At 35.1% G+C, this 26,163-nt stretch overlaps 1 protein-coding gene across 1 annotated transcript in view; it reads right to left on the bottom strand.

Moving 5' to 3' along the window:
• Window positions 1–7,323: 7,323 nt before the first annotated feature.
• Window positions 7,324–26,163, bottom strand: part of LOC150097833 (transmembrane protein 50A) — a 138,662-nt gene continuing 119,822 nt past the window's right edge. Inside the window, exon 6 of the mRNA XM_090406085.1 lies at window positions 7,324–8,435. Within this exon, the coding sequence (XP_090262211.1) occupies window positions 8,390–8,435 (46 nt within the window). The 3' untranslated portion in view covers window positions 7,324–8,389. The remainder of the gene's footprint in view (window positions 8,436–26,163) is intronic.

The raw sequence follows: 26,163 nt of genomic DNA, 5'->3' as shown, positions 1-26,163 counted from the left end.
TCTATACGCGAACCAAAACACAAGAACTCACGTCACTGACACATATGCCCCCAGGGAAATTCCAAACATTCCAATCTCATGACGCCACGCCCAAAATGACGTCATCAAACGAACAACCAATCACGTCAAGATTCCTTGTCTTATCTTGATCTGGTTACTAGTGCCTGGTCTACTACTTAGATAACTTTGCACACAAAGAAACACTCTTGAGGACAGAAGAAGTGATGGAGAATAGAAGCTTCTTGGAAAGTCATACCCATTTTCAGTTTTTTTTTTTCTGAAAACTTTAGTTTCCGAAAATCCCCACATATCTCGCAGCACGAGTTTTTAGCTTTAATTTTGGGAAAAACGTGCGAGTTATAGTCGAGTAAATACGGTAATTTTTTAGCTTTCAACTTGTTAACTATGGATCATTGGTTAAAGACTGGATTTATAAAATGCACAAAAGAGAGCAATATAGCAGATATAGAAATAAGCAACTTCAATCCTAAAATTAAGGGGATAAAAATCCCTTGTTTTACAGCCAGTAAGCGAAACTCTAAGATTGAAAACTACGATCTATGAGTTTCATGTCGAAGAACTCATAGATCTTCGATTAGGACTATTTCAATTTATAAAAAATTATTTAAAATTATTGAATATTAACATTTCGGATCAATGGCGCATTCAGGATTTAATCTTGGAGGGGGCCCGAGCACTCAAGATTTAATCGGGGGAGGGGGGGACCGAGTTGAGTAGACGATTTACGAATATACACTACGCATTGCATACGACCTATGACTGAGCATCTGCAGTGATCGCCAATACATGACAAGTAGTATAGAAATAGAAGACACAACATAAATATAAAAAAAAAAGAATTTTAATTAGGAAAAGATTTTTGGAAAACTTTCTAGTGCTTATTTCCTTTTTCTTTTTTGGGGGCCAGGGCCCCTTGGCCTCCTCCCTAGGTGCGCCACTGTTTCGGATTTACACGGCCAAGCTTATGATAACGGTTCAAATATGCGAGGCAAACATAATGGACTGCAGAAAAAAATCCTTGAAATAAATTCAAGGGCTTTTTTTTATTCCGTGTGCTGCTCATTCATTAGATTTGGTAGTTAATGATGCAGCTAAGATATCCTGTGAAACTAAATTTTTTTGGGGTAATACAGGAATTATATAATTATTTTTCAATATCTGTGAAGCATTGGGCTATATTAAAAAAACATTCTTGTTTTAAATTTTAAACCATTTTCTGCTACTAGGTGGGAAAGTAGAGTAGAAGCAATAAAGCCACTTAAAAATAATATCAAGGAAATTTACCAGGCTCTTCTTGATATTACGGAAGATGAAACTAAAAATATTGATTCTAGAGTTCAGGCAGACAACTTAATTTCAAAGATTTATTCGTTTAAATTTATTTGCTATGTTCATGTTTGGTATGAAATCTTAAGTCTCGTAAATGTTGCAAGCAAAATAATGCAGAATCCGACATTTGATATAGGAAAAATTACAGAAAATCTTGATTATGTTATACAAGAACTAAATACTCGCCGAACAGACCAATATCTGGAAAATATTATTAGAACTTAAGAAGTAGCAAACGATCTTAATATCGATCCTATTTTTCCAGACATTCGCAAAAGAACAAAAACAAAAATGTTTGGTTAGGAAGCATCAGATGAGACAACGCATGATCCTAAACAAAATTTTACAATAAATTTTTTCTTCGCGATTTTAGACAATAACTTCAGTTACGGAAAGATTCATACTCTTAAAACAACATAGCGAGGACTTTAAATTTATAAGAGACATTAGCAAATTAAAAGATTGGAGCGATGAAGATTTAACGAAACATTGTCAAGATTTGCACTTAAAACTGAGCGACAATCAAGATTCCAACAATCGCGATGTTGATGGTATGACTTTATTTGAGGAATTAAAAACTTTGCAATGTTTTATTAAAAAAGAGTCGGCTCCTCTGGATGTTTAGAATTATATATATACGAAAATAAATTAACCGACACGTTTCCGAATACTGCGATTGTGATGCGTATTTATTTAACATTATTAATATCCGTAACATCAGGGGAAAGAAGTTTTTCAAAACTGAAACTAATAAAAAATTATTTGCGGTCAACAATGCCTGGAGAGCATCTAAATGATTTATCAATTATATCAATGGAAAATAATATTATGGATTCATTAGACATTAAAGATATTAAAAATTGTGGCGACTAAAGCAAGACGGATAAATATGTAAAATAAATCTACATTTATACTAATTGTTATATAGTTAAAAGCATTTATATATTAAGGAATTAAACATTTTTGAAAATTTTTATTATTAAAAATTCCTTATTAATGAATTTCAGTGATTACAATGTTCTACTACTGTTTACTTTAATTTTACTTTTACTTTTAAAAAAGTAAAATTCTCGCAAAAAGTTTTCATGGAAACTTATTTTATGGGGGCTCTGAAACAAAATTATACAGTACTGGCACCTCTTTTTTCTTAAGTTTTTAAAAATTTGCGATTTACTGACAGCAAAATGTATTATAAATATTCTGGTAGGTGGTACTGTGTTCACGAATTGAATTTTCAGTTTTGATTACTCATAAGTTGGTACCCTGCTTTCCTGTTTCATAAGTTGGTACGTAACCGGAAACAGAAAGTTGTGTTCACTTTCGATTGCTTCCAATATCGGTTTATCAATTCTATATTCACTCTACAGCAGGCAGGTGTTCACGTGAGTTTTGAATTAAACTAAGTTAAATCAGTGCAATCATTGTTTAAAATGAGTAAAATAAGTAGTTACTTTATGCCAATGAGCAAAAAAGTAAGGCAGAAGAAGCAGAAATTGTTGAATCTACTTGTGATCCTGTAAAACAGAAAACTACTACCAAAAATACACTTGGTGAAGAGGATCACGAAACCAAGACGAAGATCCACGTGGTCAAAAGGAAGCAGCTTCTGATAATGATTGGCCCGAATGTTGGACATTTTTGGAGAAAAATGACTTCTGCGAGAGAAATGAATGGCTGTATGTCAAGAATAAAATATTGGGCTGCAAAGCGTGTTGTGATGTCAGAAGTCTTGTCGTCGATAAACACATGAGAATGAAAATTTCAGCGGAGTGGTCAAATGGTAAAATCAGTCATTTTTGGAGAATCTCGCAAACAACAGTTAATGTCATTAAGAAAAAAGATTTACGATCATAAGGAGAGTGCAGCGCACAAAGCAAGACAACGAAGGTATATCGGAGGATATGTTGAAAGTGTGGAAGTTGCTGTAATAACATCTTCATTCATGGTGAGTACCAGTACCTTTTTTTTTTTCAGAAAAAAAGCACTGGTCACTTCCAATATCAAATCCTCTGTACACTATTGTATCTGGAACTAGCATGAAGATATCACTATCAATAATGACATAGTCGATGAGGCTTTTCTTATTTCTTGAAGCATTGCCATTTTCTCCAAATTTTCTCAAAATGTTCCTATATAATTGATGGGATATTTCCTACTCTGCTGTTTAGATCTACAACAAGAACCACTTTTTCCATTTTCTTTATGTCAGCTGCCTGTTCTAATCACTTAAAAATTTCTTCCACTTCTTCCTTAGAACTGTTTATGGCACCATAGCCACAAATAAGTTTCATTGTCTCCATTTCCCCATTTTGAAGTGTGCCTGCATCGCTACTTGAAATTGCCTTCCAATCAAGAAGTTTATCGTCATGTTTAGCATTGAATGCTATCGCTACTCTTTCCTTTCCTTGATCACTATTGCCTAAATATAACATCCTATACTTATTATTTAGTAAAATCTCATCTGTTTGTCTTCATTTCAGTAATGCCAATCATATCAATGTCATACTTGTCCAATTCTTCTGCAAATTCAATTTTCTTTCCATTAACACTCCTTATATTGATAGTTCTTATCTTCAATTCTTTTGATGTTGGATTTATTCTTCTTCTTTTAAATGTTAAGATGGAACTTGTTCTAGTAGCTAACTTTTCACTGCCTGCACTAGTTCTCTAAGAAAAACAGTAGGGCCTTGTTTAACTGAGCAATGCCCCAGCCAGCATAAAATCTCATCATGTACCATCATATGCATTTGTTATTCTTGAGAGACACTTGTGACATTATAATTAGGGATTATAGACACGTTAACACAAGAATATTTTAATTTTTGCCAAATATTTCAGTCTGAAACTAACAGACTATCTTCAGTGGCTACATAGGAACCATTTTTTACAAGATGGAATACCAACACAATTGATCATTCAAAAGCAGAATGAGCCACATGGTGTTACATTGCTAAGCATTAAAGAGAGGAAAAATTTCATCAGTGATGACTACATTATAGGTATTAATTCACAATTTCAATCTTAATTTATAAATAACATTAGACTAATGTAGGAATTAAAAAAAAAAAATGTTATCCTGATTAAACTTTTCCATATTTTTGATAAGGATATACAGTTATTTCGATTCAAGTTAGGGCATTGAAGTAAGGCCTCAGCAATCTCTTTGAATAGGCATTCAAATTTATAGCGCCATCTGTGTAGAAGGTGAGTCTTGGATAACAGGATAACACATTATTTTTTAAATAATTAATGTGTTATTAATTATAATTAATATTTTTTTTAAAATTGAGACTTTTAATTCCTACATTAGTCTAATGTTATTTATAAATTAAGATTGAAATTGTGAATTAATACCTAAAATGTAGTCATCACTCTGATGAAATTTTTCCTCTCTTTAATGCTTAGCAATGTAACATCACACGGCTCGTTCTACTTTTGAATGATCAATTGTTGATATTCCATCTTGTAAAAAACGGTTCCTATGTAGCCACTGAAGATAGTCTGTTAGTTTCAGATGAAATATTTGGCAAATATTAAAATATTCTTGTGTTAATGTGTCTATAATCCCTAATTATGCATTTGTGGTTTAAGTCAATAAAGAGTAGAATTTGATTGGCTAAGTCACAAAATGCTAGCCCATCTTCATTCATTCAGTACCCATCAGATACTTACTAACAGGGTGCATATACACATTAAGACACATTAACACATTTAATATTCTTGTGTTAATGTGCATAGACACATTAACACAAGAATATTAAAATATTCTTGTGTTAATGTGTCTATAATCCCTAATTATGCATTTGTGGTTTAAGTCAATAAAGAGTAGAATTTGATTGGCTAAGTCACAAAATGCTAGCCCATCTTCATTCATTCAGTACCCATCAGATACTTACTAACAGGGTGCACCATGTGAGGCGAGGATTGGACATTAGGTCAGAAGCTCCACTGTGTTCTCTGCATTCCTGAAAGGCAATGTGGAGGTCTACTCCCAGTTATTTGGCATTGCCTATTAAGCAACCCCTTCTGCATTAACATTTGGTTAATTAAAATATAGAATCAATAATTTTGTTAGATCTTGAATGATGGCTCTATCAAGAATAGAACTGCTCCATTCAAGATTTAACAAGAGAACAATATCAAGCAAAAGCACACTTGTACTCTTGGCAAAACAAGACATAATATGTGAAGATGTAGATATTAACTTTGCTTAAAAAGGAATTAAAATATATAAAAGAAGAGGTTGAATCTTAAATTAAAATGAAATCGAAGGAGGAAATAAATATTAAATTGTACTAAGTTTAAGGTTATTGTCTAAAATAGGTGGAATCTTAATTTGTCGAAAACATCAATGGTAAAATATGCCATGCATAAAGTCGTGTATCATCGTGCGAACAAAAGTTCAAAGGTTGCAGTTTGACCACCAAAGATGATGTAATGAGTGATGAATAGGCATTCGTGGAAGGCGCAAGAAATTCGCTTTCCCCGAAAAAAAAAAAAAGCGATACGCGTACAGCAAGGAGGTGACGTCACTCGGTGATAGCAAATGGGAGAGCGTCATAGACAAGTTTGGAGTGCGAAAAGAGTTCGCTATAATGGGGTTTAAAACGGATTCACATCGTTGAGAGGGGGCCTTTTTTTGTTTCTTTTTACATTTTTCTCCTGGTTTCTGTGGTGTTCCCCGGTCGCGTGTGCCCTCCCCATGGGTCTCCTGCTCAAAGTTCCCGAGCGGATCACATGCCTGATACTCGACAAGATGTGTGAAGATGGCAAAGTGGCAGCATGTTTCCCATTGCTGAGCGATGCGAATCGAAGAAAATATAGCACGAGATGATGGCAGTGTTCGAATTTTAGACCATCGGTGTGGATCTAACTGATGAGAAAGCAGCAAAGGATTCCTTTGAAGGTAAATCGTGTTAGAAGCGGTGACACGAAAAGCTCGTAAGCCCAGAAGAAACAAGTGGCTAATTCGGGATGAGCATGTGACGGCAATCCATCGTACAGAGGGACAATCTATAACAAAGAAGACAGAAGGATTGAGAAAACATCTAACAAGGTGGTAATGTACAAATCTTCCCTTTTATGTGTTATCTATTGGTGACGAAGGTATAAAATGGACAGAGTTTAGAAAGGAAAAGAGAGAGATTTTCGAGACACTTTGAGATTTTTACATAACTGTGTTATGTAAAAATCTCAAAGATAAATAATAGATAAATAAATAATTTATCTTAGATAAATAATAAATGTGTTTTCCCATGTATACCTGAGTTTGTCTGAGTAAGAGATTGAATTTTACCACTCACGAAAATATCGAACCTATGTTTAGAGGAGAAAAAGGGGAATTTAAGATTGTCAAGGCCATGACTGTATACTGAGAACTCAATCTACCTAACTACTTAACCTATATAAGGTATTACTTGAATTCTAAGAAAGTTTCTTCGTATAAGAATTTCTATCCTAGAGCTCTGACTGGCGCAGCATAAACAAATAAATTTCACCAGAGCTCAAAGAGAGAAATGGCCCCAGAAAGTCAGTTTAGAAGCCAGATCTCAGTAGGCACAAGGAGAACAATAGAGGTAAAATATAAAATAAAAACATACGTAACAATTTGTAAAAGAAAGCGAATTTTTTTCCCCATCTCAGTCATACTCAAAATCATTTATAACAGATGACTGATTCTAAGTAAGAACAAGATTTTTTTTTTTTTTTTTAATTTTGAGAAAGTCAAATATCAGGTTATGTGGATAACATTTTTTTTCCTTTTTTTTTTTTCAAGACATGAAGAAAAATACGATCAAGTAATTTAAACATTTTTGATACTTCTAAAAAATTAATAAATATTACATGAAAGAATGATTATACTAAATCTTTAAATGTTGAAAAGAGAATTATAACAGCAATCTACCCACAAAAAAAAAAAGTGTTGAAATAGCAACGTACATTCATGCTAAGAATGCTAAGAAATTAAAACTCTTCAATTTTTCAAAACAATTGTTTTTTTTTATTATTATTTTTTTTTATTTCATACAAACTATTATATATAAGACTTCAGGGAAATATATTCCTTTTTTTTTTGTTGTTTTTTCCTTTTACCAAAGACATTTGTGCTTTACTGGAGCTACCAGATGCAGCCATATCATTAGCCCCTTTCAATCAGGAGCAAATGATTTTATCTCAATGCACTGAGATGAGATTTGTTTTTAAAAAATAAATAATATAAACCAATAGACACTATGAACACAATACCTGAAGTATTTACAAATCACTAAATTCATAATCTTTAGTAAACAAAAATGAATTAACATCAATTTGTTATGAAAAGAGGGGAGAAAAACATCCAATTCTGAAATATTACACATTTTTCCCACTGAGCTGTACTCTACAAACTCATACAAAGAACTACATTATATTATACAAAGAAAATTGCTGGCAAAGTATTCCTAATTTCATCACATAAATAATTGGCAGCATAAAAGACAGTATTTGCATAAATGTTTAACATACAAAGTAGCTGAAAAAATACTTTTATGCACTACAGCTAACAGGGATGACTGTATTAATTCAAGAAAATGAAATAGAATGAAACAAACAGTACTTTTCTCTTTCTCAGATCTGCTGTATATGAACTGTAAAGCAATTCCAAGTGTGATATATATATAAACAATATAAAGATTCTATTTTAACCCAAAAATATCATTTCTGAAAAGAAAAATTAAGAAAATAAAAAATAAACTAAGTAAATATAATTAAGTTGAAATGCATTAAAGGTAATTTATAAGGAAAAAAAATATCAAGAAGCATTTAATGTATAGCATACATGTATGTGTGTATGTGTGGTTGCATGCAAGACAGTCAGGCATTAGGTACACAGTTCTGTTTCAAAAGACTTGAAATATAAAAAGATTTACATGAAACATTTAGTAACACAATGAGAATCCTAAGTTTACATAAATATTTCACAAAATGATTAAGTATATAAAAGTCCTATTACACAATCTCACATAAGACAGTTCCTTTTAAAATGTAGCATGTCACTTCACTAACCCCACAAATCTTCAGTTCTTCCAAATTTGAACACCAAGGATCTATATAGAAAACAAAATAATTTCTGAAAATATATATTTCAAACAGAAATAAATACCTGTTATACAGTAAATAATAACTATACATATCTTCTTCTTCTTCTTGTGCAGCTTCTCCCACTTAAGTGGGGTCACTGTAATGAGTCTCCTCCACACCTTCCTGTCTTGGGCTGTCACCACATCCAAGTTCTTCATCTTCAAGTCCTCTTCTACCAGCTCCCTCCATTTCTTCTTTGGCCGCCCACGCTTCCTCCTCCCTTGCACATCTATCTGCATGACCCTTCTTCCCACATATTCGTCCTCCCTCCTCATCACATGACCAAACCATCGCAACCTTGCCTCCTGTATTTTCGCTCCTAAGTTCGTAACTTTCACTGTTCCCCTGACATAGTCATTTCTCAGACGATCCTTTCTGGTCACACCGCACATCCACCTAAGCATTCTCATCTCTGCTACTTCCATCCTGTTGATGTTATTTTTCCTTAGGGCCACAGTTTCTATAGCATATGTCATAGCTGGCCTCACTACTGTCCTATAAATTTTGCCTTTCAGATTGATCGGCACCCTCTTATCGCATAACACTCCAGCCATCTCCCTCCAGTTCCTCCAACCCGCTTGTATCCTGCATCCCATTACCGTCTCAGCTCCTCCATCTTCTTTCACTGTTGAACTTAAGTATCTAAAGTCTCTCACCTTCCTGATGACATTTCCTTCCAGCTCCAGTTCTGTCTCCTGGCCGCCGCCCACTGCGCAACACATATACTCTGTCTTACTTCTGCTCAGTCTCATACCTCTCTCTTCCAGTACTTTTCTCCATCTTTCCAGTTTAGTTCCCGCTTCTTCTCTTGAATCTGCACACAGCAAGATGTCATCTGCATACAACATTGTCCAAGGGGCATCTTCTCTCACCTCCTCTGTTACCACCTCCATCACAATATTAAACAGAAACGGACTTAATGCTGACCCTTGATGCAAGCTAACTGTTACTCGAAAACTTTCTGTCTGTCCAGACAGGTCCGAACACTTGTCTTCACATTTCTGTACATTTCCCGCAACAACCTGACATATTTCTCCGGCACCTTCTCCCTCAGACACCTCCAGACTTCTTGCCTTGGCACTCTATCGTATGCTTTCTCCAGATCAATAAATGCCAGATGTAGCTCCCTTTGTTTATCTCGATACTTTTCCATCATCTGCCGTAACCCAAAGATAGCATCCGTTGTTGATCCACCAGGCATGAGGCCAAATTGTTCCTTTGCAATCTCCACCTCCTTCCTCAATCTACCATCAAGAACTCTTTCTAGGATTTTCATTGTGTGGGACATGAACTTTATTCCTCTGTAATTTTTACAGTCTTGTGCATCCCCTTTACCCTTGTAGATGGAGACAAGAGTACTCTGCCTCCATTCCTCGGGTATATTTTCCTGTTGGCAAACTTTCATGAACAGGTCCCACAGCAGGTCAATTCCCTCTTCCCCCAGTGCCTTCCATGCCTCCACTGGAATTCTGTCAGGGCCCACCGATTTTCCATTCCTCATCCTCTTCATGGCCTCCGTCACTTCCACTCTACTGATGTTCTGCACCATCCCCTCAGAAGGCTGCCCATCTCCTCTGTGAGTCCTTGCATTTTCCTCATTCAAAAGTCCCTCAAAGTATATTTTCCATCTGTTTCTTATGTCCACATCCCTCCATAATACTCTTCCTTCAGCATCTTTGATCTGCCTCACATGTAAGATGTCCTTTGCTGCTTTATTTCTACATTTCGCTAGTTGGTAAATTTTTCTCTGTTCTTCCTTTGTTTCTAATTGATCATACAGATCTTGATATGCCATGGCCTGTGCCACAACTCTCTTTTGCTTTCTCTCTCTGTACACCTCTCTGTCCTCTTCCACTCTTGACTCATCCCACTTCTGCTTTGCCTTCCTCTTAGCTGTCACTGCCACTTGTACATCATTATTCCACCACCAACCCTCCTTCTGCTCTCTAATCTTTCCAGATGTCTCACCAAGCACCTCGATTGCAGATTGCACAGCTCAGGATTACTTTTGAATTATGTTTCCACCAATCTTGTACACTTTCCAGTCCATCCGAAATTCCTCTCTAACACCCTCTCCCTAAAACGATTCCTCACAAATAATAACTATACATATACATCTCCAAATCAAAAAATTAGAATAATCCAAGAAAATGTGTTATATGATTTACAATTGTAATTTATTATGCAGAAAATAATAATAATTATTATTATGTGACACCTGCAGGGAGTCCAAAGACTCATCAAGGGAGGGCACCTACTCTACAACTCTCCATCTCCACTGCTCAATCCACCAACTACAACGAAACGCAACTACCTTCATGATCTACACCAACGGCATCTACCACCGAGCACCACCACTAAGTACTTTAACTGACAATCACAAACATCCATGCCCACGATGGGATTCGAACCCACAGCCTTTTGGCTGGAGAATGGATATGCTAATCACTTGGCCAATATCATTTAAATCTATGTACTTTATAGATTATATAACCATGTCAACACATAAACGTAATATAAATGATAAGAAAACTGTTATTTGAAAACATTCACAAAATTAGAATAATTTTTAAAGTGGTTCAAAATATTAGAATATTCCAAATTTTTTCGATTGGTTTGGAGGAGAGCATAGAAATAGCATATATTTCAGTACCTATGGGACTGACTCGTGTGTGAAGAATAATTTGCACATGGATTTCAGTTAATCATTTGTTAAACATGGGTCGAACGAGTGACATATCGGGAGCTAAGTTTCATATGGTGTCTCTAAACAAAGAAGGCCAAACTCAACAGTTCATAGCTAAGGAATTGAAATGTTCTCGAGCAAGAGTGAGTAGAGAATTGAGACAGTATTCTAATATCTGGAATTTTCAAAATAATTGCTGCAATAGCAGTCGAAAGGTAATTAGATCAAGAGATGAGAGGAGATTGAAAAATATCGTGAAGAAAAACAGCTTCCAAAGTGTAAGGTATTTTCACAGAAGACGAAAAGAACTAGGTGAGAATGTGTCTAAATCTACGACATTGAGACAACTTCACAGATTGGGTTTTAAATTATGTGTGCCTAAGAAGCAGCAGCTTATGACTTCCAAGTAAAAGGCAGCTAGAGTACGATGGTGTAAGCAAAGACTGTTGTGGGATAAAGAGGACTGGAAAAGGGTACTTTTGGCAATGAATGCATACTTTCATACAAAATCAAAATATATGCATATGGCATCTTAAGCAAAAAGCATTTGATAAAGAATGCATGAAACATTCAGTGAAATTTGCAAACTCTGTCATGGTATGGGCTTATATGATTGCAGAGAGTCCAGGTAGGCTGTGTATTGTACGAGTCAATTCCAAAATGTACGAAGAAATTCTTCAGAACTATGTTACCAGAATCAGAAGATTTATGTGATGGTGATTTCCTTTTTTAGCAAGATTCAGCTTCTTGTCACACTTCTAAGACCACTACTAGATGGCACAAAGAAAGGCAAATCAATGTAATTTCTTGACCGGCAAACTCACCAGATTTAACCCCATTTAGAATTTGTGGGGAATTATGAAAAAACGTCTGCAAGAAGTTGTCCCAAGAGACAAAAATGAACTTGTTTCTAGTCTGTAGACATATGGGCATGTTTTGATAAAATAATAATAATAACTGTTTACAAATGGTCATAAAAGCTAAGGTGGATGGAACAAAGTACTAATTATCGTGCTGTATCCCTTTGACTGTAATTTTTGTGCATTTATTTTCAAATTATTATAATATTTTGAACCATGTTAAAACATATTCTAATTTTGTGAATGTTTTCAAATAAAATTTTCTTATAATTTATATTTACATTTTTATGTGTTTACATGGTTATATAATCTACAAAGTACATACATTTAGATGATGCTAATTCATATTTGGTAATAATGTTCTATGCAATAAATTAGAAATGCAAAATATTCAACACATTTTCTTTGATTATTCTACTTTTTTTTTTTTTTTTTGATTTGGAGGTGTAATAGCATATGAAATATCAATGGAAAGAGGAACAAGCAGAAGAATTAAAGTACCAGGTTGATATAATTAAGAAAAAAAAAAAAAAAACCTACAACAGAACCTTAATAACTTGTTAACTTTTTTGAACTGACTTTTGGTAGGATCATTACCAATTCAAAAAACTTAACAAGTTACTGGATGAAACAACATCCATAGATCAAGAAACCATCAAGACTCAAAACATACCATGCACAACCTCCTAGAAGATATGGTTCACCAAAATTACATAAAAGTAACTGTCCACTCAGACCTACTATGGATTCTATAGGCAGTCCTACATATAAAATTTCAAAATTCCTGTCTAACCTTCTCCATCCCGTCACTCAGCCTCTTCAATAAAAAATTCCATAGAATTTCATACAAGGATAAAAGGCATTAAACTAGCAGATACGGACATGGTAGTAAGCTTCGACATTGTCTTCCTCTTCACTAATATCCCTCACAAAGAAACAATAGAACTGTTAACCCAAAAATTTCTGTGGGACACAGTGGAATTATTCAAATTTGAAATCACATCAGGTTACTTCACATGGAAAGATAAAATATAAACAACAGGAAGGAACAGCAATAGGCTCACCCTTATCATCTAACTTAGCCAACTTTTTTCTTGAACACCTAGAACAGGGGGTCGGGAATCTTTTTGAACCAAAGAGCCATTCCACCCAAAAAAATAATTAAAACAAAATTTTGGGAGCAGCAACATCGATTCGATTTTTCCTGGTGACTCAAAGTTGCAGTTAGTTCAAACTTAGGTAAATTGGTTTTTAATTCAGTACTTCCAGATATCAAATACCACTTTTATGTTTGCATATAAATTTTTTACATGTTCAATAAATAAAACATTAAGTTTGATTAAGTTTTTAATCACAAAACATGTTTAAGTAAGTATAATATTGCAAAAATGTCAGAATTTGTATTGCAAAAAGAATTAGTCTGAACAAAAATACAATATTATGTATTTTAATAGATATTTGATTGTTTTAATTTAAAATTCACTAATGAGACTTTAGATTTTGCATCTTCTCAGCCAATTTACTTAAATCTGGATTGTATGTCATGCACTTTAATAGTAATTCGGCTTTCAAAACTTTCATCAGTCAATTTGTTCCTATATTTATTTTTAATGTAATTCATTAAAGAGAAAAATTGTTTCCAATTGTACGTTGAACCAAAAAGAGTCAAAACCCCAAAAGCAAGTCCCCTGGCATTTGAATAAGTAGTTGAAAAAGAATTTCAACATTTAAATATAATTTCCTGTGGTGTTTATTCCATAGTTTCCTCATTTTCTTCAATTTGTGCTACCATTTCCTGAAGTTTTTGTACCCCAGATGCTTTTATTCTGAATTTCCAGACGCTCCATTTGTAATTCTGCAATTGATATTCCAGAAAAAGCTTCAAATATCTATTAATTTTAAATTGTAATTTAACAGATGTAATATAAATTTCATCATCTCCTGATGTTTTTTAAAATTCTGAAATCTGCTTGTAAATGAATCTAAAATTACAGTAATCATTTCAGCGAATATTTTGCAATCAACTTTTTCTTGATTTAAATTCAATCTATAATTTTTTAGATTTTCAAAATATATAAATTTTTCTTCAGTAACATCTTCGAAAAACACTCTTAATTTCTGTTCAAAGGTAAGGACTTCCTCTAGTAATTGTGAGGCTGGTTTCCCTTCCCTTGCAACTTCAAATTTAGCTTATTAAAATGTTCTGTCATATCAAGCAAAAAACAACACTTTTGTATCCATTCAGGATTACTGAGAAGTTTCACGTGATTTACGTTACAGTTTTTAGTGGTTAAGAAAATTGTTACTTCTTTTAAGCACTGAAAAAAAAAAAAAAAAACGTTTTAATGCTTTTCCTCTTGAAAACCATCATACAGATGTAAATGTCACTAAATCTTTATGTTGACTATATAGTTCCTCTGAAAATGTGTCAAAAAGTGTGATTCAACACCTGAAATCAGATTAAACTGATCACTGGCACAACAACATCCATGACTCTTTTTAATTGTGGCAATAATCCCAAAGAATTTGCAACTAAAGCTTCTTGATGCAAAATGCAATGAAATGAAATAACTCCATGTAGAATATGAGTGGAGAATAATTTAACAACCCCCTTATTTTTCGAAATCATAGAAGGCATGCCACCAGTCGCAATGCATACTATATTATTAATATTTTTATTTTTATTCTGTAAACTTGTTAGAAGGTTTTCTGAAATATCTTGACCTGTAGTGTGTCTTTTAAGTGTTAGCAGATCAAGAACTTCTTAATCTGCTAACACTATATATATATATAAACAGTCAATTAAAATATGAACTATTAGAGTGGATATGCTCTCCACACCAATAGGCTATGAGTTCAAGTTCCACTGCGGACATGGATGTTTGTGATTGTTTATAGATGGAAAATGAATCCCCAGGTGTGAGACCAATGATCCACTTACTGGAGGACTGAAGTTGAAGTGTCTTGAAAAAGTTCCATGTTTAGCTTCTAGAGAAAGGCTAGATTATGTAAAAAAAAAATATATATATATATATAAAATTTATAAAAAATCCTTAGCCCACTCACAGCACTAACTTACTATAAGTTACAACTTTTCATGAGTGGGAATCACATTATATAAAAAAAAAAATCATCCTTCTGTAGGAAGGCATGTGCAAGATGAGAATTCCCCACAGAGCTGAGCAAGAACTTCTCTAAGAACAATGTTCAGATTGGACTGCCAAAGTTTAATTTCAGGCTTAATCTTATTAAAAGAACACGTAAGACCACAGTAATAACTTTTTAATTAATAAGGTATAGATATTTCATACTATAACTAATAGTACATCTTCAGTGTCACACAAACAGTTATAGAAATGGAATACAAGTAACAAACATTCGGTGGATCACCTATTAAAATACAATTGTTGCCGCGTGCCAGGAAATGATAGAAAATAATAATTAATTAATTATTATTTATTGAGATAACTGGTTTTTTTATTGATTACATACAACAAAAGTCTCCTAGATCTTCGAGAGAGAGAGAGAGACAATCATTTCGATTTAAATTCGGTTAGTGTAAAATAGCTTCACAACTTTCTTTAAAAAGGTGTTCATATTTGAACCTGCATCTATGGAGGAGAATAGCTTTATTCAACTGGATATTATCAGTAGTGTTAATACTGTGTTGTGCTAGACAGGACTTCTGAGGTTTGTTGTATTCAATATAATATTGATGTTCTTTAATTCTTTTTTCCACAGAACGGCCAGTTTGTTCAAAATAAGAAACAGCGCATTCACATGATATTTGGTCAATGTCAGCCAAAGATAGAGATGACAGTTTATCCTTTGCAGAAGACAATAAAGAGGAAATTTTGTTGATAGGAACATATGTGGGAATCAACTGGTACTTTTTCAAAATTCTACGTATAGGTTCTGAGATTCCTGGAATGTAAGGCATTCTGTTAAGTTCTGAATAAAACTAAAAGTGGTTAACTTATAATTTCTTCAGATCTTAACATGCATTTTAAAACTTTATACATACTGATATGTCAAGCAGGTAAAATTAAATGTAAAGGTGCCAGACAAATTAGTAATTTTAGAATTCTGTTATTTATCCCATCATCATCATCATCAAATTCCTGCCATGTACCCTCAAGGGGTGTACAGGATATGATAGTACTACATGAAAAAAATTACATCATTACTAACTTCCTATCTACAATTTTCCTACAAATCAGTCTGTTAGTTGTCAAGACACCAACATTATCAGATCTCATATTTCTATCGTCTAAGGCACTTTGTACTGTATCAATCCACCTGTCAGTCTGTTACTTGTCAAGACTCCAACATTATCAGATCTTATATTTCTATCGTCTAAGGCACTTTGTACTGTATCAATCCACCTATATCTTGGTCTTCTTCTGGGTCGTTTTCCTGCCAACCTGGCAGAGAACACGTGTTTTGCTAATCTTTCCTCGCCCATTCTGTTTAAGTGACCATACCACCTGAGATTAGCTCTGCTAATGCATTCCTGGATGCTAACAATGTCAAATTCTTTCCTAATACACTCGTTTTTAATATGATATTGCCATTGATGCCATCTGTTCATGCCTCTAATCTTTCTCAGGACTCTCATATCTGCAGTCTCTAGTCTTTGGTCAAGTATTTTACTTCTGACTCAGTTCTCAGACCCATAAGTTAAAACTGGTTTGAACACTGAATTGCATACAGCTAATTTAGTGTTCCGACTAATTTCTCTCTTATTCCAGATGAATTTATTCAATTGACTTCCCATCATACCAGCTTTGCTGATTCTGTTGTCTATTTCTATATTTAATTTACCATCATCACTAAAAATCGTGCCTAAGTAGCTGAAATGTTTTACTCGTTCCACAGGTTCTCCATTCACAACACAGTTGACATTTTCAATTATTCTGCCTATTTTCATTGTCTTTGTCTTTTTAATGCTGACCTTCATACCATATCTATTACAACAGTTATTCCATTTAGTCAGAGAATCTTGCAGACTTGTAGCGGATTTATTTAGAAGTATAACATCGTCCGCATAAAGCAAAGATCTGACATTAACATCTCCAATTTTGATATCATGTTTAATACCACTTTCCTTCATAATGTTATCCATATAGATAGTGAATAACAGAGGGGATAATGTACATCCTTGTCTCACACCAGAATTAACATTAAACCATCCTGCCGTACTTCCATCAATTTTAACTGCTGACTTACAACTCAAATAAAGACTAAGTATTGCTTGATATAATGCCACATTGACACCATATAACTGTAGCGTATTGAATAGCTTCTCTCTTGGCACCTTGTCATATACTTTTTCCAAATCGACAAAACTTAAATACAGATCTTTGTTATATTCCCATGCTTTCTTGACAATTTGTCGTAAAGTGAAGATCTGAGCCTGACAGCCTCTATTTGGTATGAATCCAGCTTGCTCTTCACCAAGCTTTTCTTCCACAATTCTTCTCAACCGTTTCGCAAGTATAGTTGGATAGATCTTCCCAGGAACACTCAGTAGGGAAATACCTCTGTAATTCTCACATTCAGTTTTATTTACCTTTTTATATATGGGTACTATGAGAGCTCTACTCCAATCATCGGGAATTCGTCCCTCTGTCCAGGCTTTCTGAACTATGCAGTGCAGCCACTGTAAGACTCTTATACCACCATACTTCAGCATTTCTGGTCAAATATCATCTACTCCTGCTGCCTTTCCACGTTTCAAGCCTTTGATGGCTTTTTCTACTTCAAAAATGGATATGTATTCCTGACTGCATGTCTGGTCAGTGTTTTTTATCACTGTGCTGTCATCACTGCTTGTTTCATTTAGTAGTTTTTCAAAGTAATTACTCCATACTTCAAGAATATCTTTTTCTCCTGTTTTCATGTCACCTTTATCATCTCTAACTCCTTTTACAGCACTTTTTCCTCCATTCCTAAGCTTCTTCAACAACCTCCAGAATATTTTGCCACCTTCTTGATATTTATTTTCTATATTCTTGCCAAAGTCCTCCCATGACTTTTGTTTAGCATTCTTGCATTTGTCTCTGTATTCTCTAAGAGCACAAGCTGACTTATTTGCCAGGAACTTTTGATATGCTTTCTTCTTTTCCTTCACTGCCTCTTTAACTTCCTGTCTCCACCATGGAGTTCTAATTTTTCTATCCTTGCAGGCAACTTCACCACATGCCTCTCTAGCTGAATCAATCAGGGCTTTCTTCAAGGCTTGCCACTGAATCTCCAAGGTTTGATTCCTGTTCTCAAACTCTTTCAGTTTTCTTCAATAATCTTTGTGTATTTTGAGGGAAGTTCTTTCCATTTGTAATATGCACAAATTTTGAAATGGTTGAAGCCCAAAATCTGAATGGTAAATTTCAATTAAAACCAGATATTTTGTAATTAAAATGAAAAGCCAAACGGCTAGTTTTCTGGCAACTTAATAGAAATTAAGCGGATTAAGTTTCACTTACTGGCTATATAACAACATAGGATTTTAAAACCAGATATTGTTAGGAATTATAATTTGGGTATGTCAGGCACCGATCTTTCTGATCAAATGCTTTCTTACTATTCCACCTTACGAAAGACAATTAGATGGCCAAAGAAATTGCAATACACATTTTTGAGGTATACATTCAAAATGCGCATAAATTTTATAACATGATTACTAGAAATGCAATGACTGCATTAAAATTTAGAAATCAATTTATCTCAGTTTTTGTTGGAATGGATGAGATTAAAGCATCAGAGAATATCAGGAGGAATCGGGATTTTCATTACTTGGAAATTTTACCACCAACAGAAAAAAAGAATCGCCCGACAAAGCCATGCCGTGTGTCTACATGAAACAAATGACAACGTGAAACATGCTATTATTGTCCTGTTTGCCAGGAAAAACCACCACTGTGCGTGGAAAATTGTTTTAAAATGTACCATTCTTAATTTGAATAAATTGTTTTTTATTTTAATGATTGATTTTATTAATTTTAAATTATGTGTTATACTACGGATCAACTCACGCTTGGCACAGGAGGTTGGTAATCGACATACGAGTATATTTGTAGTTGGCTTCTGAGGCACATATATAATATACTATATTATAGTTGAAATTATTTCCCTTCTACCAAGCCCCCAGATATGCGATCTGCTTTATTCAGAATCCAAGGGTCCAAATTAAGGTAATTATACTAAGGGTTAACTCGTGTTTGGCATAGGAGGTTGGTAAATCGACATATGAATATATTCGTAGTTGGCTTGTGAAGCTCATAAACGAACTACGAGCATACTCGTAGTTGGCAGCGAATGCGTTAAATTAAATTACCTGTATAAATAGACAAGTACAAAATCACTGTGTTCTGCTCTCTGTGTTTGAAAAAGCTACCAGTAGATAGATGGTTACATATAGGACAGCTGCTGCTGAAGTGATAAAGGTAGTTGATGTTCAAAATGATCCACTTGCAGTTCTAATAGTCATGGTAGATTGGACCTAACCATCAGAGTGTACTATCTCTGCTACAAGCATAGACTTGAAATCCATAATTGCCTTTGTCTAACAGGTGTACAATCTCAAGAGTAATAAACATCTGTCTGCATCCACAAGAAGTGCAAGCTAGGGTGCAATGGATAGTTTTTGTCAAATACAAGTCTCCCTTGATTCTGTTGCAACTAGGATTATTTGTCCTAGTCTTAGTTCTGGGTCAGGATAAACATAGTTTCAGCAAAAATGCAAGCATACAGTTTTCTGTAGCAAAAAATCTGAATCCATTTGCAGTGACTAGTTAAAAAGATAATCAACAGTTTGCTGCAACTATGTCTTTATGACCATCATATTACAAGAATGCCAAAAGATGGTAGAGTCAGTCATACACACAGAGGGCACTGCTTACAGCTGGAAGAAATTGTTCTGTTATCAAGTTAACTTTGACAACAAATAGCACCGGAGAAAGGATCAAGAGAGGATTGATCCCACTTGGACCAATCCTCTCTCATAAGTCCCACTTGGACTTGGAATATACAGATAGATATGAAGTTTTTATAAAGAGAGAGAGACGTTTCCTCCGAGATCAAAGCTGTGTAGGTCTTTTAATACACCAAACCTCTAAACTGTGTCATATGTTTTTTCCATGTTAAAGAAATCTGATGCTCCATACTCACTAACATGAATACAGAGCATTGGTTTTCTATGGCACCTCCAATGGATGCTTCTAGTCAGACTGAATCATTTAATGCAAAATGTTTTCAGAAGGCAAACTGTGATTTGGGGATAGGGAGGGGGAGTTGTTACTTTTCAGAAACCATAAAAGACAAAGGCTAGCCATTTTTTCCATGATCTTGTACAAACAGCTGATCAAAGCAATTGGATGGTAATTCGCTGGCATTTTTGATCCTTAATTAGTTTTGGAAAGGCAATAATGGCTTTCAATTATTGCCAGATTACCAGATTCAAAAATTCAATCCACAGAAAATTCTGTTGAATAACTAGATCAATTAATCCACATACTTCTAATTTTTTAGAAAATGACAACTATTAATAAATATATTAATAAATGTAAACTATTAATTATAAAAACTTTAATAACTACCTAATTTCAGCAATGTTACATTGCCATCTTCAGGGATCACAAAACAATGATATGTGCACGCAGGCACTCACACTAAGCAAATGAGGCCGAAGAAAGACAACTGAAGTCAGTCCTGGAGTCCTAAAGGTTCCCCCTAGCAGGCTAAATTGGGTTATCTTGGCCATTGGGCTGATGCTCTTAGAATGCAAGATTCCCAAATTTGGGGGAGTCTCATACACCCAAATTTGTTGAGGTTTGGGAAGTTTTTCAGAGATGAGGCTGATCCAAGGAATAATCTTTCTTACTTATACTAGTTGCAGTGTAATAAAGTGGCCTTCTTCCAGCGTATTCTGTGGTGGGTGTCTAATGCTTGATCAGCAAGTCCTGAGAGGATGTATTGATGGAACTGGATGTAGTCCTTGTTCGGATATCCTGATTTTGGCTGTCCTGCCAATTCCATTTACCGAGGTAGATCCAAAAAATTAACAAAAATCCTATGAAAATATGACCTCACAACTAGTTACAAACCAGATAAGAAATTAGCATCTCTTATCTGCTCCAAAGACTACCCTAGACTTACCTGGAGTATACTAGGTCCTTTGCCGTTGCAAACTACCCTACTACTGCCAAACAGGGAGGACAGCCAATATCAGGATATCCGAACACAAGGACTACATCCGGTTCCACCAATGCAACCTATCAGAACTTGCTGCCAAGGATTGGACACCACCACAGAATACGCTGGAAGAAAGCAACTTTATCACACTGCAGCAAGTGCTAGTACGAAAAATTATTCCTTGAATCAGCCTCAGCTCTGAAAGACTTCCCAAACCTCAACAAATTTGGGTGCATGAGACTGCCCAAATTCGGGAAGCATGCATTCTAAGATCGTCAACCAACGGCCAAGACAACCCAATTTAGCCCGCTAGAGAGCATCTTTTAGGACTCTAGGACTGACTAAAGGAAGGCAACTAAAACTTTAGTTGCCTTTCTTCAGCCTCATTTGCTTAGCGTGAGTGCCTGCATGCACATATCATTGTTTTGTGATCCCTGAAGATGGTAATGCAACATTGCTGAAATATAGGTAGTTATTAAAGTTTTATAATTAACATTTTATGTTGTCATTTCTTAAAAAATTAGAAGTATGTCTAAAAAACATATAAGCTTATCTACAAGAATTAATCCACAGAGGATGGTGACAGATTTAATCCTCTTATAATGGATGCCTCTCTGGGTCCTATGGCAGTTGGTCAGCACTGATGCAAATTAGCTTTCAATTCTTTTCTTTTTTCAATAGTCTGTTGTAATCCTCAAGACTGAAAATGAATAGAATTTCATGTTTTTGCTTTGTTTATTTTTGGGAGTGAAGAATTCTGGGTTGCAAGAGTGTGTTGCTAAAACTCTCCCATAGAGTATCTGCAATTGTCTTTAGTGAGCAATTGTGCATTCCTTCTTGAAGATTGAAGAGAGACAAGTGGAGTAGATAACATTTGTTTTCTGAATTTGGTTCTAGACCTCCTTGGTGTTTGCTAATCAGGTGATAGACGTGAACTGGAACCACAGTTCCTTTGATTCTGATAGCGAATGTATCATATTCGATCACCCAGCACATTTGAAATCAATTAACTTTCACGTGGTGGGGTATCTGAAGAAGATAATCAAAACTTAATTTTTAACTTTTTTGGTTGCTACATTCTTATTTCCACCATGGTTTGGGGAAAGGCAGAGATATGAAGTCTCATCACGATGCATTCGGTCACATGATTCAGTCTTTGATTTGTCTTGCCAAGATAAGTATATTTTTTAAATAATAATTATTTTAAATAAAGCATTAATATAAAAATTTCAAGCATTTAATTACACTAATGGTAATTCATGTTGTGAGCTGTGAAAATAAGCTTACGACAATACTATATTACAATTGCGCACCTACATAAGAGATAAAAGACGTTCAGAGAATAAAATGTATTGCAGTATTTAATTAGATTATGCCAATTTTAATGTGTGTTTATAACTGCCTCGTCGTTTTGTTAATGAATCTATATTGTGAGAAAAGCACAAGTATTATTTTTAAATAATAGATTGCCTATTACATATGTATGTGTATTGTATATGTGTAAGGTTAATCTTGAACTAAATAAATGCATAGATTTGATTTAAAAAATGTTTTTATGAAGTCTTTCATGTGGATAGAAAAATGTTTAACAGTTATCAATGTTATGTTACAACAATGACGACAGACCAATTGTTGGAAGAAGATATGGCAGGTTGAGTTTTTAATAACTTTTTTTGTAGTCTTTCATATAGCAAGAAAAATAATACACTTCTGAACCTTAAAGGAGATAAAAGGATGGAAGAAGGTGATTTGTTTATATTATGATTTTTAGGGGAAACTAGCAACTAAAATTGCAAGTGTTCTTGTGATTCTTTTAAAATGGAATACCGTAGTGTTTGAATACCATAGTGAATGCTTTAATACATTCATTGTCAGTCACCAATAATCAATAACTTGACAGAGAATGAGATGACGTTTAAAAAAAAAAAAAAAAGTAAAATAAGCGAAGGAAATTATAATATATTGTGAATACATTTAGAAAAAGGCTGAAAAATTCACTTGGCACTTGTCTGTCCCTGATCAATTTCCTGTGGTGAGTGGATTATTGGAGTCCTGTATTAATGGATCTGGAAAATGCATGTCCGCACCCCCCCCCCCAACGTAATATACACAGGGTGTCCCAAAATTCATGCGAGAAGTAATTTTGATAAAAAACACAGGTTTTTAATTAAAAATTGTAATTTCTTATTGATTCATAAAGTATACAGCATAGGGTTATGCATGGAATATGCATAACCATATCAGGTAAATGGCCTCCACGGCTTTGCTGGCACATATGCACGCTTTTGTCAAAATTTTCCATGACCGTTTTGCATAAATGTGGCTGAATTTCATTGATACAGTGCTCAATTTCCTCCTTCAAGGCATGGGTGGTCGTGGGCTTGTTGGCATAAACCTTAAACTTCGAAAAACCCCAAAGAAAAAAGTCCAATGGCGTTAAGTCACATGATCTGGGCGGCCAATTCTGATCACCAAAACGGGAAATTACACAACCAGGAAATGACTCATGCAGTAATTGAATTGTTTCTCAGGCTGTATGGCATGTGGCACCGTCTTATTGAAACCACGTCGTCCACATCCATATCTTGCAATTTAGGCACAAAAAACTGGATTATCATGTCGCGATAGCGAGCACCATTAACTGTTAATGCCTTACCAGCCGCATTTTCGAAGAAGAATGGACCGATGATGCCTCCAGCCCAAAATCCGCACCAAACAGTGACACGTGGATGCATTTGTTTCTCAACAATCGCTCGTGGATTTTCTAAACCCCAAATGCGACAATTTTGTCGATTAACGAAGCCATCAAGATGAAAATGAGCCTCATCGCTGAAGATGATTTTGTTCAAAAAATAAGCATCCACTTGTTGTTCCATAATCCATTCAACGAACTCTCTTCGCTGTGTGTGGTCAGTAGGTTTCAGTTCTTGAGTCAACTGAACTTTGTAAGCATAAAGATGCAAATCTTTTGTGAGAATACGCTGTAAAGAGCTTCTCGAAATGCCCAATTCAAGACCACAGTGCCGAATTGATGTTCCTGGACTCTCAGCAACACTCTCACGAACTGCTTCGATTTTTTCTGTTGAACGACTTGTTAAAGGACGGCCAGAGTGTATAAGATCACTAATTGATCCAGTTTCCTTGAATTTTTTAATTAATCTTTTCACAGTTGATTAAGTTAAATCACTATTCCGACCATATTTTGTACGAAAATTGCGACCTGTAGCTGCCAAACCTTCATTATTTTTAAAATATTGCTCAACAATGAAAATGTGTTGTTCTTTCGTGTAGCGCTCCATTTTTAATAACCCTGAACTGTCAGCTGTCTTTTTTTCCTCGTTGGCAACACTTTACCGCACAAATGGTGCTAAATTTAAATCTTGCGTAAATTTTGGGACATCCTTTATATCTGTTATATTATCTGTAGACTGGTTCTCCTCCCCATCCATCCCCACCCTCCTCGTTTTCTTCTTGCTTCTTCTCTTTTCTCATCATCATCATCAAATTCCTGCCATGTACCCTCAAGGGGTGTACAGGATATGATAGTACTACATGAAAAAAAAAATTACATCATTACTAACTTCCTATCTACAATTTTCCTCCAGATCAGTCTGTTACGTGTCATCACTCCAACATTATCAGATCTTATATTTCTATCGTCTAAGGCACTTTGTACCGTATCAATCCACCTATATCTTGGTCTTCCTCTGGGTCATTTTGCTGCCAACCTGGCAGAGAACACTTGTTTTGCTAATCTTTCCTCGCCCATTCTGTTTAAGTGACCATACCACCTGAGATTAGCTCTGCTAACGCATTCCTGGATGCTGACAATGCCAAGTTCTTTCCTAATATCCTCGTTTTTAATATGATACTGCCATTGATGCCATCTGTTCACGCCTATAATCTTACTCAGGACTCTCATATCTGTGGTCTCTAGTCTTTGGTCAAGTGTTTTACTTCTGACCCAGCTCTCGGATCCATAAGTTAAAACTGGTTTGAACACTGTCTTCAATTTCCAATTTCATTTAGCCGACCAAATACAATTTGGTCGGCTAAATCCCAAATTGCCAGCCCATCCTCGTTCGTTCAGTATCAAAGTAGATACCCAACAGGGTGCACCACAAGAAGGTGAGGATTGGACATTAGGTCAGAAGCCCTGGTCGGTTCTCCGCATTCCTTTAAAGGCAATGTGGAGGTCTCCTCTCAGTTATACAGCTTTGACCCTTAATGCTATTTGAAGGCTAGGAATGAATCGTTTCTATTTTGTCATCTTATGTAGTGGGAGAGTCTGCTTTCTCTCCTAGGTATTGGCCTCACCTAGTAGGCCGACATCCCAACCCACATGGAGAACATACAATGAATTGGGACTGAAATCTCCAAGATATGTACAAGGGGACTCTGCAACCCTACCACTTTTCTTGCAGTAACTTCACTCCAAAATGCTAATATGGTTGCGACTTATAATACATCTCATGCTGTATTGGTTGTAGCACAGAAAAATCAGAGATGATTCGGGATTTAGGCAAAAAGTCCTGTTCAAGAAGTATATTATCATCGCCAACAAAAGTCAGTGATACTGTGAATGAGAAATGCGGAAAGTATGGGATTAATCTTAGAGGAGGGAACTCTCCATCTCTTTACATTATTTGTAAAGAGATGGAGAGATATAAAATCGACATCATGAGAATTACAGAGACCAGATAGAATGGAGAAGAGTTCAGGCAATAGCCCTTCTTGGTTATAATCCTGTTAATGACACGACAGTTTGTATTAGATTTAAGGCTCATCCTACTAATGTGTTAATCATGATAGTTTATGCACCCCATACAGATAGGCCTGATGAAGAGAGTGAGGAACTCTATGAAAACTTACAGATTGTTTTGGACTGCCTACTAAGGAGAGATGTACTTTACATCTTAAGGAACTTTGTGAAAGTGGGAAAGAGTATGAGAGTTA

Source organism: Typopeltis vanoorti, chromosome 16, assembly GCF_054136105.1.
Source record: "Typopeltis vanoorti isolate ZY-2024b chromosome 16, IOZ_Tvanoo_1.0, whole genome shotgun sequence".
Taxonomy (NCBI): Eukaryota; Metazoa; Arthropoda; class Arachnida; order Uropygi; family Thelyphonidae; genus Typopeltis; species Typopeltis vanoorti.
The sequence above is the reverse complement of the archived record's forward strand: the minus strand, read 5'-3'. Positions and strand labels throughout refer to the sequence as shown.